General features: G+C 44.8%; 2 protein-coding genes across 3 annotated transcripts in view; both read right to left on the reverse strand.

The window, feature by feature from the left end:
- LOC116376195 (uncharacterized) overlaps positions 1 to 3,886 on the reverse strand; it is a 5,290-nt gene extending 1,404 nt beyond the window's left edge. Inside the window, exons 1-2 of the mRNA XM_031835496.1 lie at positions 3,285 to 3,886; positions 1 to 3,245 (exon numbers count right to left, since the gene is read on the reverse strand). The exon at positions 1 to 3,245 is cut by the window's left edge and continues 1,404 nt beyond it. Coding sequence (XP_031691356.1) covers positions 1,488 to 3,245; positions 3,285 to 3,338 — 1,812 coding nt within the window. The 5' untranslated portion in view covers positions 3,339 to 3,886 and the 3' untranslated portion in view covers positions 1 to 1,487. The remainder of the gene's footprint in view (positions 3,246 to 3,284) is intronic.
- Positions 970 to 13,291, reverse strand: part of LOC109899825 (methylcytosine dioxygenase TET1) — a 46,516-nt gene continuing 34,194 nt past the window's right edge. Inside the window, exons 6-12 of one of the 2 annotated variants that reach the window (XM_020495396.2) lie at positions 8,753 to 8,846; positions 8,183 to 8,391; positions 7,817 to 7,967; positions 6,982 to 7,209; positions 5,987 to 6,163; positions 5,352 to 5,502; positions 970 to 5,087 (exon numbers count right to left, since the gene is read on the reverse strand). In XM_020495396.2, coding sequence (XP_020350985.2) covers positions 3,910 to 5,087; positions 5,352 to 5,502; positions 5,987 to 6,163; positions 6,982 to 7,209; positions 7,817 to 7,967; positions 8,183 to 8,391; positions 8,753 to 8,846 — 2,188 coding nt within the window. In that variant the 3' untranslated portion in view covers positions 970 to 3,909. The remainder of the gene's footprint in view (positions 5,088 to 5,351; positions 5,503 to 5,986; positions 6,164 to 6,981; positions 7,210 to 7,816; positions 7,968 to 8,182; positions 8,392 to 8,752; positions 8,847 to 13,291) is intronic. The other variant, XM_031835495.1, reaches the window with a different exon arrangement.

Raw genomic sequence — 13,291 nt, forward strand, 5'->3', positions numbered from 1 at the left:
AGGTAATGCCCTAGTTGGGTTGAAGACTGGGTAATGCCCTAGTTGGGTTGAAGACTGGGTAATGCCCTAGTTGGGTTGAAGCCTGGGTAATGCCCTAGTTGGTTTGAAGCCTGGGTAATGCCCTAGTTGGTTTGAAGCCTGGGTAATGCCCTAGTTGGTTTGAAGCCTGGGTAATGCCCTAGTTCGGTTGAAGCCTGGGTAATGCCCTAGTTCGGTTGAAGCCTGGGTAATGCCCTAGTTCGGTTGAAGCCTGGGTAATGCCCTAGTTGGGTTGAAGCCTGGGTAATGCCCTAGTTGGGTTGAAAACTGGGTAAATTAACAACCTCACTCACACCTGAGAAACAAAGAGAAAAACAACAGAAAAAAAAGATGACAAAAACCAAACAATCAAACATTTCCAGCTCTGTGTATTAGTAAAATGAAAGCACCAGTGAAATCTTTATCGGCGTTGAGCTGATTTATATTCAGCATATGTTAAGACAGATCAATGCAACAGATGCCTAATCGATTACATTAGTAGCAGTGCTTGACTTGGACTGCACTAGGTGTCGGTACCCCTTTTGGGTGCCGGTACTGTTGATATGTATTTTGTAGGAGCTCCACAATACTTTTGAGCTAATAGTCTATAAGAGGAACAGGAGCTCAAGCTGTAGAACATTTGAGGTGGCAGTATTCAGCTCCGGTTCGCTCCTACCCCAGCAAAGCACTGAGTATTAGTGAATGGGCCTATTATTACATGGTTATGATTGACTAATGTGAGCATGAATTAATACTCAAAATGGTTGCCCCTATCAGAAGAAGGTTTATAATCTGTAGAGGTCTACAGTCTGACTCAATACGTGATAAGCCTACAATTTATGACGATGCAACGATCTGAGGAGATGCAACGATCTGAGGAGTGTGTTATTTTGTCAGCAGCGTCTCCCAAAAATTGAAGAGGAGGCAATGAGAAACAACAAAGGGGTTTGATTGGTTTGGTATCCACTTGTATAATGTATTTATACCCAGCATATGGAAAAACAAAACTGTGCATCAATGCCCGAGTCAGTTAAAAAGAGGGTACATATCTTGTTAGCACCAGTAACAAATATACAGTAATATAGTCACCATTTCAACAGGTTTTATGTGGTCTTTTTTAGCTATGTCTGTATAAAAACATGTCCTATTTAAAACACTCTTGAAGTCCAGACAGTGAACAAACATGATTATCCAGATTCATATAAATCAAGTGCGGTTGACAATAATAAGCACCGTAATCTGACACAATCTTTATATGCAGCATTTCATAGTTGCTTAGTAAGCTTGGTTTTGTGTGAGACTGATATGTAATTTATCATTCTACAACAACAAAAAACAACAACAAATACACACAGAACTACTGAATAAAGAGGAGAAGAGGTTTCACACGAGCTGTCTGATATATCTCTCGATCTGTACATATTGGAACAGGACCTTTTTCAAGTTATGAAAAATAAAAAAGTGCTTTTTCAATATGTCATCATGTGAACAAAAATACTAAATCTATCCAGACAAAAACAAAAACGAAGGTAGTACTGTTCCTTCATGACCACTAATAGAGGAACGGGGAAGTACTGTTCCTTCATGACCACTAATAGAGGAACGGGGAAGTACTGTTCCTTCATGACCACTAATAGAGGAACGGGGAAGTACTGTTCCTTCATGACCACTAATAGAGGAACGGGGAAGTACTGTTCCTTCATGACCACCAATAGAGGAACGGGGAAGTACTGTTCCTTCATGACCACTAATAGAGGAACGGGGAAGTACTGTTCCTTCATGACTACCAATAGAGGAACGGGGAAGTACTGTTCCTTCATGACTACCAATAGAGGAACGGGGAAGTACTGTTCCTTCATGACTACCAATAGAGGAACGGGGAAGTACTGTTCCTTCATGACCACCAATAGAGGAACGGGGAAGTACTGTTCCTTCATGACTACCAATAGAGGAACGGGGAAGTACTGTTCCTTCATGACCACTAATAGAGGAACGGGGAAGTACTGTTCCTTCATGACCACTAATAGAGGAACGGGGAAGTACTGTTCCTTCATGACCACCAATAGAGGAACGGGGAAGTACTGTTCCTTCATGACCACCAATAGAGGAACGGGGAAGTACTGTTCCTTCATGACTACCAATAGAGGAACAGGGAAGTACTGTTCCTTCATGACCACTAATAGAGGAACGGGGAAGTACTGTTCCTTCATGACCACTAATAGAGGAACGGGGAAGTATTGTTCCTTCATGACCACCAATAGAGGAACGGGGAAGTACTGTTCCTTCATGACTACCAATAGAGGAACGGGGAAGTACTGTTCCTTCATGACTACCAATAGAGGAACGGGGAAGTACTGTTCCTTCATGACCACTAATAGAGGAACGGGGAAGTACTGTTCCTTCATGACCACTAATAGAGGAACGGGGAAGTACTGTTCCTTCATGACCACCAATAGAGGAACGGGGAAGTACTGTTCCTTCATGACCACTAATAGAGGAACGGGGAAGTACTGTTCCTTCATGACCACCAATAGAGGAACGGGGAAGTACTGTTCCTTCATGACCACTAATAGAGGAACGGGGAAGTACTGTTCCTTCATGACTACCAATAGAGGAACGGGGAAGTACTGTTCCTTCATGACCACCAATAGAGGAACGGGGAAGTACTGTTCCTTCATGACTACCAATAGAGGAACGGGGAAGTACTGTTCCTTCATGACCACCAATAGAGGAACGGGGAAGTACTGTTCCTTCATGACTACCAATAGAGGAACGGGGAAGTACTGTTCCTTCATGACCACTAATAGAGGAACGGGGAAGTACTGTTCCTTCATGACCACTAATAGAGGAACGGGGAAGTACTGTTCCTTCATGACCACCAATAGAGGAACGGGGAAGTACTGTTCCTTCATGACCACCAATAGAGGAACGGGGAAGTACTGTTCCTTCATGACTACCAATAGAGGAACGGGGAAGTACTGTTCCTTCATGACTACCAATAGAGGAACGGGGAAGTACTGTTCCTTCATGACCACTAATAGAGGAACGGGGAAGTACTGTTCCTTCATGACCACCAATAGAGGAACGGGGAAGTACTGTTCCTTCATGACCACCAATAGAGGAACGGGGAAGTACTGTTCCTTCATGACCACCAATAGAGGAACGGGGAAGTACTGTTCCTTCATGACCACCAATAGAGGAACGGGGAAGTACTGTTCCTTCATGACCACCAATAGAGGAACGGGGAAGTACTGTTCCTTCATGACTACCAATAGAGGAACAGGGAAGGGAAGGAAAAGCACCATGCTACATGTGTTCATTCTTTTCACATAAAACTACATACTGTGTAATATGTGGTCTGTTTATCAAAAGTTGCTGCTACAAATGGCACCATTATATAAATCAATCATTGATAAAACTCCTCTTGTGAAAAGAGCACTCAGAGACTTAACATGAGTGTTTACTAGTGTAAAATGCTGGTTGACAGTAAAATTGCAGTAAATAGCCTTGCACCAAAAAAAGTACAAAAATAATCAGAATAAATAATCACATCTTGTTTGTTCCTATTAATCAATTCCTATATAAAACCAGTTTAAAAAATTGGTTCTGTGCACCATCTCTTTACATGAAAAACCAGATCAAAATGTTTTATCATCAAATACCAAAACTCACAGTTAAAACCCCACAAATGATAGTCTTCCTCATCACTTTGAAAGCAGAGACAAAGAGAAATAAAAATAAACAGACATACATTAGAAAAAGTAACACAATGAAATAACACATAACGAGACTAGAAGTGTAATGTTGATTGAGGTAAGGCAGTAGCACAGGGTGGTGTGTGTTCAAATGTATTTGTTGTATGTGTCTGTGTGTGTACATAACAGTATCATCTCATGTCCAGCGGTTGTAAGGGCCCGTGACCTGTGTCAGAGCATAAGGGGAAACAGTGACCACCCCATCCCGTGGGACAGTCACCGCCTTCCGGGTAGGAACTGTCAACACACCCTTCTTCTCCTCCGGGCCCTCCTCCTCTACCTCCTCCTCAGGCTCCACACTCTCACTGCCGGCCCCATTCCCCCTCTTCCCCTTGACCGGGCTAACCTCTTCCAGGTCTAGGCCCATCCCCAGCCTCTCAGCCTCCTCCTCTCTCTCCCGCTCCCTCCGGGCCTTCTTGGCCTCCCACATGTGCAGGCCGTGGTCGGGCTCATTGAGGGACTTGTGCTGGTAGAAGACCAGGGAGATGCGGGTGGGGTGGCTGCGGTCGGGCCGGAGGATGGGTGTGGTGGCATGGAGCTCTCGGCGGGCGCATTCGATCAGGATGGAACCGTGGGAGGGAGCCACCGCCACCCCACCGATATCACTGTCCAGGAAGTTGTGCTCGCTGTCCGACCACACCTCTTCCTGTTCCTGTTTGACCTCTTTTGGGTTGGGGAAGAGAGGGGAAGGGGCCTGATGAGGAGGATGGGGGACACTGTGCGGAATAACATGACCTACATGACCTCTAACTTCGTCCTTGACTCCCAGCTCCGCCTTCGCCCTGAGGAGACCATTGAGCCTGCTGTGGAGGCCCTCTGGGTGGGTGTGGGTGGAGGAGGAGGGAGGAGGAGTGCTGTGGCTGTGAGGGGGTCTGAGGAGAGGGGAGCAGTGCACCTTGTTGGGCTCCGTTTTAAAAATCCTGGGGGAGTAGTCGCCACCCCGGGGCATTCCTGGGGGGGTCCGACATGTGTCAGGGTCCACCAGCTGCTTTCTGCTGAGTCCTGGGGAGTAACCATTCACAGCCACAGCCTCTTCCATTGTCTTGTAATGGAATGGGGAACCATTGCTCTGGGTCCCTGGTGGCCCTCTGTACTGGGGGGCAGGCAGGCCGGGGCGATGGGGGGAAAGAGACTCCATCCCTGGTGTTGATCTTCCAGGAGGAGTGGGGTAGGTGGGGGTGCTGTGGTTGTAAGCGCTAGGGGAGTTAGAGTCTGGTACATACGCACCCACATTTCCTGGTCTGTAAGAGCTGAAGGACTGAGGCTCTTTTTTGAACAAGGGGGACTGATCTGCTGAAGAAGCACTTTTCAAACCTGTCAAGTTAAACATACAAACCGGGATTAATGATGAGTATTTACATACCACATTTTTCAAGCTTTTTCTTGTACATGATTTTGTAGCAACAATCAATCAACCAATTAATCAATTAATGCACCCACCCTATCCACCCACTCAATCACCCATCCATCAATCAATTGATAAATCAATGAACCAACCAACCAATTGACTAATCATCCATCCAACCAACCAACCAATCAATCAATCAATCAATCAATCAATCAACCAGAGATCTCTACCTTTGTTGGCAGTCTTGACCTTGCCCGGGGTTAGTGGACTCTGTCCAGGCTTCCTGTCCTGAGCTGCAGCTTGTTTGTCAGCCTGGGCCTTCAGCTTGGCCTCCTGCTTCCTCTTACGGGCTGATTTCACCGGCTCAGCCAGCAGACGCACCTGGTGATGATATAAACATGGTCATTAAGGAGAGCTTTTAGTAGATGCTTTTATCAAGTGTCTTGAAGTAAACACGGAAATCTGACTCATGCAAGAATCAAACCCAAAACTCTCCTATTGACATGTCCTTGACACCAACTAATTTCAATACCAAAGGGCGCATTGGTGACCAACCAACACCCTGAAGGGCAACTGGATGTGCAGGTTGATTAGTAAAATCAGGTGTGGTAGAGCAGAACTGGAACAAAAGCCCGCGCACCCAGTAACTCTATAAGAGGAGGGTTGGCCACCCTATCTTATAGCCTCTTGGTTCTCCTGGTCGCTACAGGGGGTACGAACCGATTTAGGGTGAAGTTGCCCCTAGATGCTGATCTCTTCTGTCAGTTTCACATTTTCCCCACTAATAAGGTTAGGACTGGGGGAGAGGAAGCTGCATATAGATCTTTACCCAGGGGAGACTTAAACCTGGAGTGTTGGAACCTACCTCTCTGGGGAAGGCTGAGAGCACCTGCAGGGCCCCAGTCTGGATCTTGGCCCACTGGCCATCGGCACGGCCAAACTCATCCCTCTGTGAGATCTTATAAAGGGGCAAGACGTGGAGCTGTTCGTCCTCAGGGACGTTACGCACCGCACGGTTGTCCTCCTTGGTTAAAGTGCAAACCTGCAGGAGGGTGAGACATTTTGCGCAAATTGAAAAGACTAACACAGTATCTCCCAGATTTCCGGGATAAAATGCCTATCTTGGTGGAAGTGAAAACAGGTATTTTTGGTATTTTATTAGGATCCCCATTAGCTGTTGAAAAAGCAGCAGCTACTCTTCCTGAGGTCCATACAAAACATGAAACATAATACAGAATGACATAATACAGAACATCATTAGACAAGGACAGAACGACATACATTTTTAAAAAGGCACACGTAGCCTACATCTCAGTGCTTACAGACAAACTATCAAATAGGGGAGAGGCGTTGTGTCGTGAGGTGATATGATAGCTGATATTGATTTTTGTATCGACTATGGAAACATGTTAATGATTTGATATTGACATTTGTCTAAGATATGTTCATTAATATATTAAAAACATATATGTGTATATATACTGTATATATTTACAAAATAATATATGGGGGATTGGAAATTATGCAGACAATTACAATGATGGTACAATGCTACAATCTCTCTGCAGTATTAAAGCTGACTTACCCAGGCCCCCAAAAATAAAAAATATATGATATGTCCATTAATATGCTGGCACGCAATCAGAAGCGAGTGTCTAAGTATCTGTGTCTGTGGTTCTCTCTATGTGTGACAGTGAGTGTGTGTGCGTGCGTGGGTGTGTGTGCGTGCGTGCGTGTGTGTATGTGTGCGCGATTGAGCGAGCGTGCGTATGTGTCTGTGTCTATTTCTCTGTGTGTTTGACAGTGAATGTGTGTGCACCTGTGTGTGTCCATTGACAAACAGTCATGTGAGGGGCGTACCACAGTGCTGCCATTGTTCATGTTGTGTGTGTCTTTGTGAGCGTGGGCACAGAAATCCACACACGCCGTGACCCCGGAGAAAGGTCGGCCCGCCCTCCGACCCAGCCTGCAGTCCTGGCCCGCCTGCTCCTGATCCACCTGGTTTTGGAAAGCCTCCGGGGCCAGTCTCTGGTAGACAGGACCCAGGTCTGTAGCCAGGTTCTGCAGCCGATTCTCCAGCTTCTCCTCCTGAACAACCCACAGACAGACAACACACAGATCAGAGGAAGAGTGGGACAAAAAGGGACAGGAACAGATGAGATAAAAGGTGTGAGGAAATAAAGGAGAGGCCCCTGGAGAATCTGGGAGTGTTTAAGATAATACCAGTAATGTTTAAGTCACTATCCTCCATGTCACGCTTTGACTGTCATATCAACCTGAGGCCACTAGGAGTCTATTAGCCACTTTAACATGCCAAGAAGACTATTCATAGAGGAATATCTATTCTAAACCATTGATTGTAAAGCTATAACAAGGCTTAGATTAGCAAAGCAAAGAGCTAGGGTTTAGGCATATTGGGAAGTGGCTAGGGTTCTTTTCAGACCAGGCTCTCAAATCTAATTCAGGGATGTCAGACTCAATTCCTAGAGAGTCAAATTGGCTGCTGGTTTTTTGCTCTTTCCCTTAAGCTAGCTCTGATTTAGACCAGGAAAACCAGGTATGTGGACTCCCTAGCTAATCAATGGCCTTAAATGAGCATATAAGTGCAAGGGAGGAACGAAGACCTGCTGACACTGTGGCCAGCCCTAGAGGATTAGAGTTTGACCCAGTTTGACTGGAGTGTCCTGGTCCTCACCTCCTGTGGCATATCTCCCAGCAGGCGGTACTTTCGGGGGATCTTGCTGCGGGCGAACTTGCAGCCGTTGAAGTACATACTCCAGGAGCAGCCGAAGGAGAACGAGGCGCCACAAGTGTCTGGGTCCAAACCCTGGCACGCACACGTCCGACTGGAGAGACAGAAAGAGGGAGAGAGATGGGGAGAGGGGGAAGAAGATCCATTTAGATCCTGGCACATAAGTGCAACTGAAGAGTGAGAGGGAGAGAGACAAGTCACTAAATGCTAGAAAGGAAAGAACTAACTCCTTTGTTCTATGAATGTAAATGTGTATGTGTAAGCCTGTTATTGAATAATACGCATAGGTCTGTTGTTTCAGTAACTCACTCCTCGTTGAGGGCGCAGCGTCGACTGGTGGGGGAGCCGTATTTACAGAGGGTCTGAGTGAGTTCTTGGTACAGACTGTCTGCCACGCCCCGGGGGATGCCCTCCCATGCCAGGATGAGGATCACCACCACGGCACTCTCACAGCGGTGCCCTGCCCGGTGTCTCACCAGACACAGCAGCTTCTCCTCCTCACTCCCCCGACGGATCACCTGGGGGAGAGAGAAAGTTTACTACACAGACATGCAGATGTGTAGCACACACAGCCATATACGCACCTATACACCTACACACGCAGCAGTGTACACACAAGCACGCACGCACGCACACACACACACACACACACACGCAGCAGTGTACACAGAGGCATGCACGCACGCACACACACACGCACACACACACACACACACACACACACACACACACACACACACACACACACACACACACACACGCAGCAGTGTACACAGAGGCATGCACGCACGCACACACGCACACACACACACACACACACACACGCAGCAGTGTACACAGAGGCATGCACGCACGCACACACACACAGGAGGGACTTACCCACTTGGCGATGGGACAACCCTGGGAACTGCGTCCTTCTTTCCCAGTGTACACCACCACCTCCAGCCTTACTGCCTGCCCTTTCTCTCCATACCTTTGAACATACACAGCAATAACATACAGAGCCGGATTATTGCAGGGGCTTACTGGGGATGAAGCCCCTGGGTCCAGGCCAATGGGGGGCACAGGCCAAGAGGCAGCAAAAAAAAATATATATATACAGTGCCTTGCGAAAGTATTCGGCCCCCTTGAACTTTGCGACCTTTTGCCACATTTCAGGCTTCAAACATAAAGATATAAAACTGTATTTTTTTGTGAAGAATCAACAACAAGTGGGACATAATCATGAAGTGGAACGACATTTATTGGATATTTCAAAAATGTTTAACAAATCACAAACTGAAAAATTGGGTGTGCAAAATTATTCAGCCCCTTTACTTTCAGTGCAGCAAACTCTCTCCAGAAGTTCAGTGAGGATCTCTGAATGATCCAATGTTGACCTAAATGACTAATGATGATAAATACAATCCACCTGTGTGTAATCAAGTCTCCGTATAAATGCACCTGCACTGTGATAGTCTCAGAGGTCCGTTAAAAGTGCAGAGCATCATGAAGAACAAGGAACACACCAGGCAGGTCCGAGATACTGTTGTGAAGAAGTTTAAAGCCGGATTTGGATACAAAAAGATTTCCCAAGATTTAAACATCCCAAGGAGCACTGTGCAAGCGATAATATTGAAATGGAAGGAGTATCAGACCACCGCAAATCTACCAAGACCTGGCCGTCCCTCTAAACTTTCAGCTCATACAAGGAGAAGGCTGATCAGAGATGCAGCCAAGAGGCCCATGATCACTCTGGATGAACTGCAGAGATCTACAGCTGAGGTGGGAGACTCTGTCCATAGGACAACAATCAGTCGTATATTGCACAAATCTGGCCTTTATGGAAGAGTGGCAAGAAGAACGCCTTTTCTTAAAGATATCCATAAAAAGTGTTGTTTAAAGCTGCCACAAGCCACCTGGGAGACACACCAAACATGTGGAAGAAGGTGCTCTGGTCAGATGAAAGCAAAATTGAACTTTTTGGCAACAATGCAAAACGTTATGTTTGGCGTAAAAGCAACACAGCTCAGCACCCTGAACACACCATCCCCACTGTCAAACATGGTGGTGGCAGCATCATGGTTTGGGCCTGCTTTTCTTCAACAGGGACAGGGAAGATGGTTAAAATTGATGGGAAGATGGATGGAGCCAAATACAGGATCATTCTGGAAGAAAACCTGATGGAGTCTGCAAAAGACCTGAGACTGGGACGGAGATTTGTCTTCCAACAAGACAATGATCCAAAACATAAAGCAAAATCTACAATGGAATGGTTCAAAAATAAACATATCCAGGTGTTAGAATGGCCAAGTCAAAGTCCAGACCTGAATCCAATCGAGAATCTGTGGAAAGAACTGAAAACTGCTGTTCACAAATGCTCTCCATCCAACCTCACTGAGCTCGAGCTGTTTTGCAAGGAGGAATGGGAAAAAATGTCAGTCTCTCGATGTACAAAACAGATAGAGACATACCCAAGCGACTTACAGCTGTAATCGCAGCAAAAGGTGGCGCTACAAAGTATTAACTTAAGGGGGCTGAATAATTTTGCACGCCCAATTTTTCAGTTTTTGATTTGTTAAAAAAGTTTGAAATATCCAATAAATGTCGTTCCACTTCATGATTGTGTCCCACTTGTTGTTGATTCTTCACAAAAAAATACAGTTTTATATCTTTATGTTTGAAGCCTGAAATTTGGCAAAAGGTCGCAAAGTTCAAGGGGGCCGAATACTTTCGCAAGGCACTGTATATATTTATATACAGTATATGTTCCTTTTTTTATATTATAATTTTTTATCCAACCACAGCCCACTCCCAATGTTAAAAATACACCAGAGAGCATCCTCTACCCATAGAGGATCAACAGTTTATAAAAAAATAACTATGGATTAAGTTTTGTCACAAGCACATATAGGTATCTGCCAAAAAGGAAACACCAATATAAATTGTTTGGGCTGCATGCGTGCCAAATAGACTACAGCTTGTTGCGTTGTGGCCATAGACATATAATCCATAGAAGAGTTTTGTAACCCCGTACCCTGGCAATTTGACTGTTAAAAGTCATAGGTACACTAGCAATGGATGCCAATCCTGACTTGAATTGGAGCAGCCATCTGTGGAATATATTTGGTTATGCTTGGTTGCGGCTGTCTGTCCTTTTGCAGATTTCAAAATACAATCGTGAGAAAAATGTACAGTTTGGAAAGCAAATGCCTACTGCTGAAAAGAGAAGATGAATCTGTCTATAGAACCAATATAAATATTTTTTCACAACAAATCCTAATTTGTAGCTAACAGCAGCACTGTTTTTCAAAGTAGCTCATCTTAAAATAGGCTGTTGCCACAAGGATCCCATTGGCCATCACCAGGAGCAGCCTATGGGCTCATCTTCATCCTTACATGCTGACCAGACCGGACACGTTGCGTGCACGAGCATCACAAAATAAATTTAGAAATCCATGTTATTCAATTATTGCACCCACACTGCTCGAGCGCGCCAACGAGCGTCTCCAGGGCCAGGGGCTAAAATAGAACTCCTTTCTATTTCTGATGCAAAAGGCGCTGAAAGTCCTGCCTCTCCCATCTCCTCATTGGTTATACCCACGTGGGTGATTGAAAGACTAAATGTTTTGCCGGTTGTCGTGGTAAAAGTGTAGATGCCAATCACCATATAAGTTCAAAGACGAAAACGCCTGGAAGGAGGAGAGATGACTAGAAACGATTCGGTTGGCCGTTTTATGTGTGGATTAATTGTCGGAGTAGAAGACCTTGTGGATTTCAGGTAAAATAACAACTCAATGTTTATATCCCAGGACAAATTAGCTAGCAACAGCAAGCTAGCTAAATAGGACAAATTAGCTAACAAGTGTAAGCTAACTAGCTAAATTGCCATACATGTTTAATGCTTTTCGACCTGCACCAGGCTGGCCAAAACATCACTGCTCTAGAGGAGATCTGCATGGAGGAATGGGCCAAAATAACAGCAACAGTGTGTGAAAACCTTGTGAAGACTTACAGAAAACGTTTGACCTCTGTCATTGCCAACAAAGGGTATATAACAAAGTATTGAGATAAACTTTTGTTATTGACCAAATACTTATTTTCCACCATCATTTGCAAATAAATTCATTAAAAATCCTACAATGGGATTTTTTTTCTCATTTTGTCTGTCATAGTTGAAGTGTACCTATGATGAAAATTACAGGCCTCTCTCATCTTTTTAAGTGGGAGAACTTGCACAATTGGTGGCTGACTAAATACTTTTTTGCCCCACTGTATGTCACGATTGTTATAATGATTGGACCAAGCATGTGTAGAATTCCACATGTTTAATAATTAATAAACACACCAAACAAAACAGAAGAAAAACTAAACGTGACGTTCTGGGCTGCTCACAGGCAGCTACACAAAAACAAGATCCCACAAAACACAAAGGGGAAATGGCTGCCTAAATATGATCCCCAATCAGAGACAACGATAAACAGTTGTCTCTGATTGGGAACTATACCAGGCCAACATAGAAATATAAATCACCTAGTCACACCCTGACCTAACCAACATAGAGAATGAAAAGCTTTCTATGGTCAGGGCGTGACAATATAAAACAAATTAAAAAGCCCCGGGGCCTATGATTTCTTAATACGGACCTGATAACGTACACATCACATCTTCATGACATTTCACACTTCCCATCTTAGAACACAAACACAATCCTTTCAGCAATGACATACTGTATCAAGCATTTCTCCCTTTATCTGCGACCACCAGCACCAACATCTTTCAATGAATGCCAATACAAAAACAAATCACATTTTGAGAACTTCATCAAAATACAATGGGACAGTAGGACTACATCACTAGCCAAAATGCAGCAATAGTGTTTGGAATAACTGTCAAAACAGTTAAAAACCAGGCACTGAGGCCATTCAGCAGTGAGACCATAGAGCAGAGAGACTGGAGTGTGTGGTTGTTGTAGAGGTTGTCATTTCTCCTCATGTGCCCCTCGACCTGGCCCTAGGGGTTCCCTGTTCTAACATGCAGGGTGTGTTTTTGTATTTGTGAATGTATGTGTGTACAAGTGTGTGTTTTGCCAGCGGGGTGCTGCTTTCCTTCAATGACAGGCTCTATAATTTAAGAGTTATAATATGATTGTAAGCCCTACCTCATTCCATGAACACCAAGAGCCCTTTGGGAAACCAGGCCTTTGGCAGGGCAAATGGATCATACAGTAGGCTAATAAGAGTATGTACCATACATTTAGAAATATATACAGCTACAGAGTAGTGGTAGTGGTACATATTAGCCTAGCTCTATGAGCCTACTGGTAAGACAACCTGTGAGGCACTGAGCCACTCTTGTTTCATATTAACTCTTACCTTAGCAGTGTTATACAGCCAATAGATTTGTCATGAAAACAGAAGTGGATTAGCACCTCACAGG

This window comes from Oncorhynchus kisutch, linkage group LG11 (assembly GCF_002021735.2).
Source record: "Oncorhynchus kisutch isolate 150728-3 linkage group LG11, Okis_V2, whole genome shotgun sequence".
Taxonomy (NCBI): domain Eukaryota; kingdom Metazoa; phylum Chordata; class Actinopteri; order Salmoniformes; family Salmonidae; genus Oncorhynchus; species Oncorhynchus kisutch.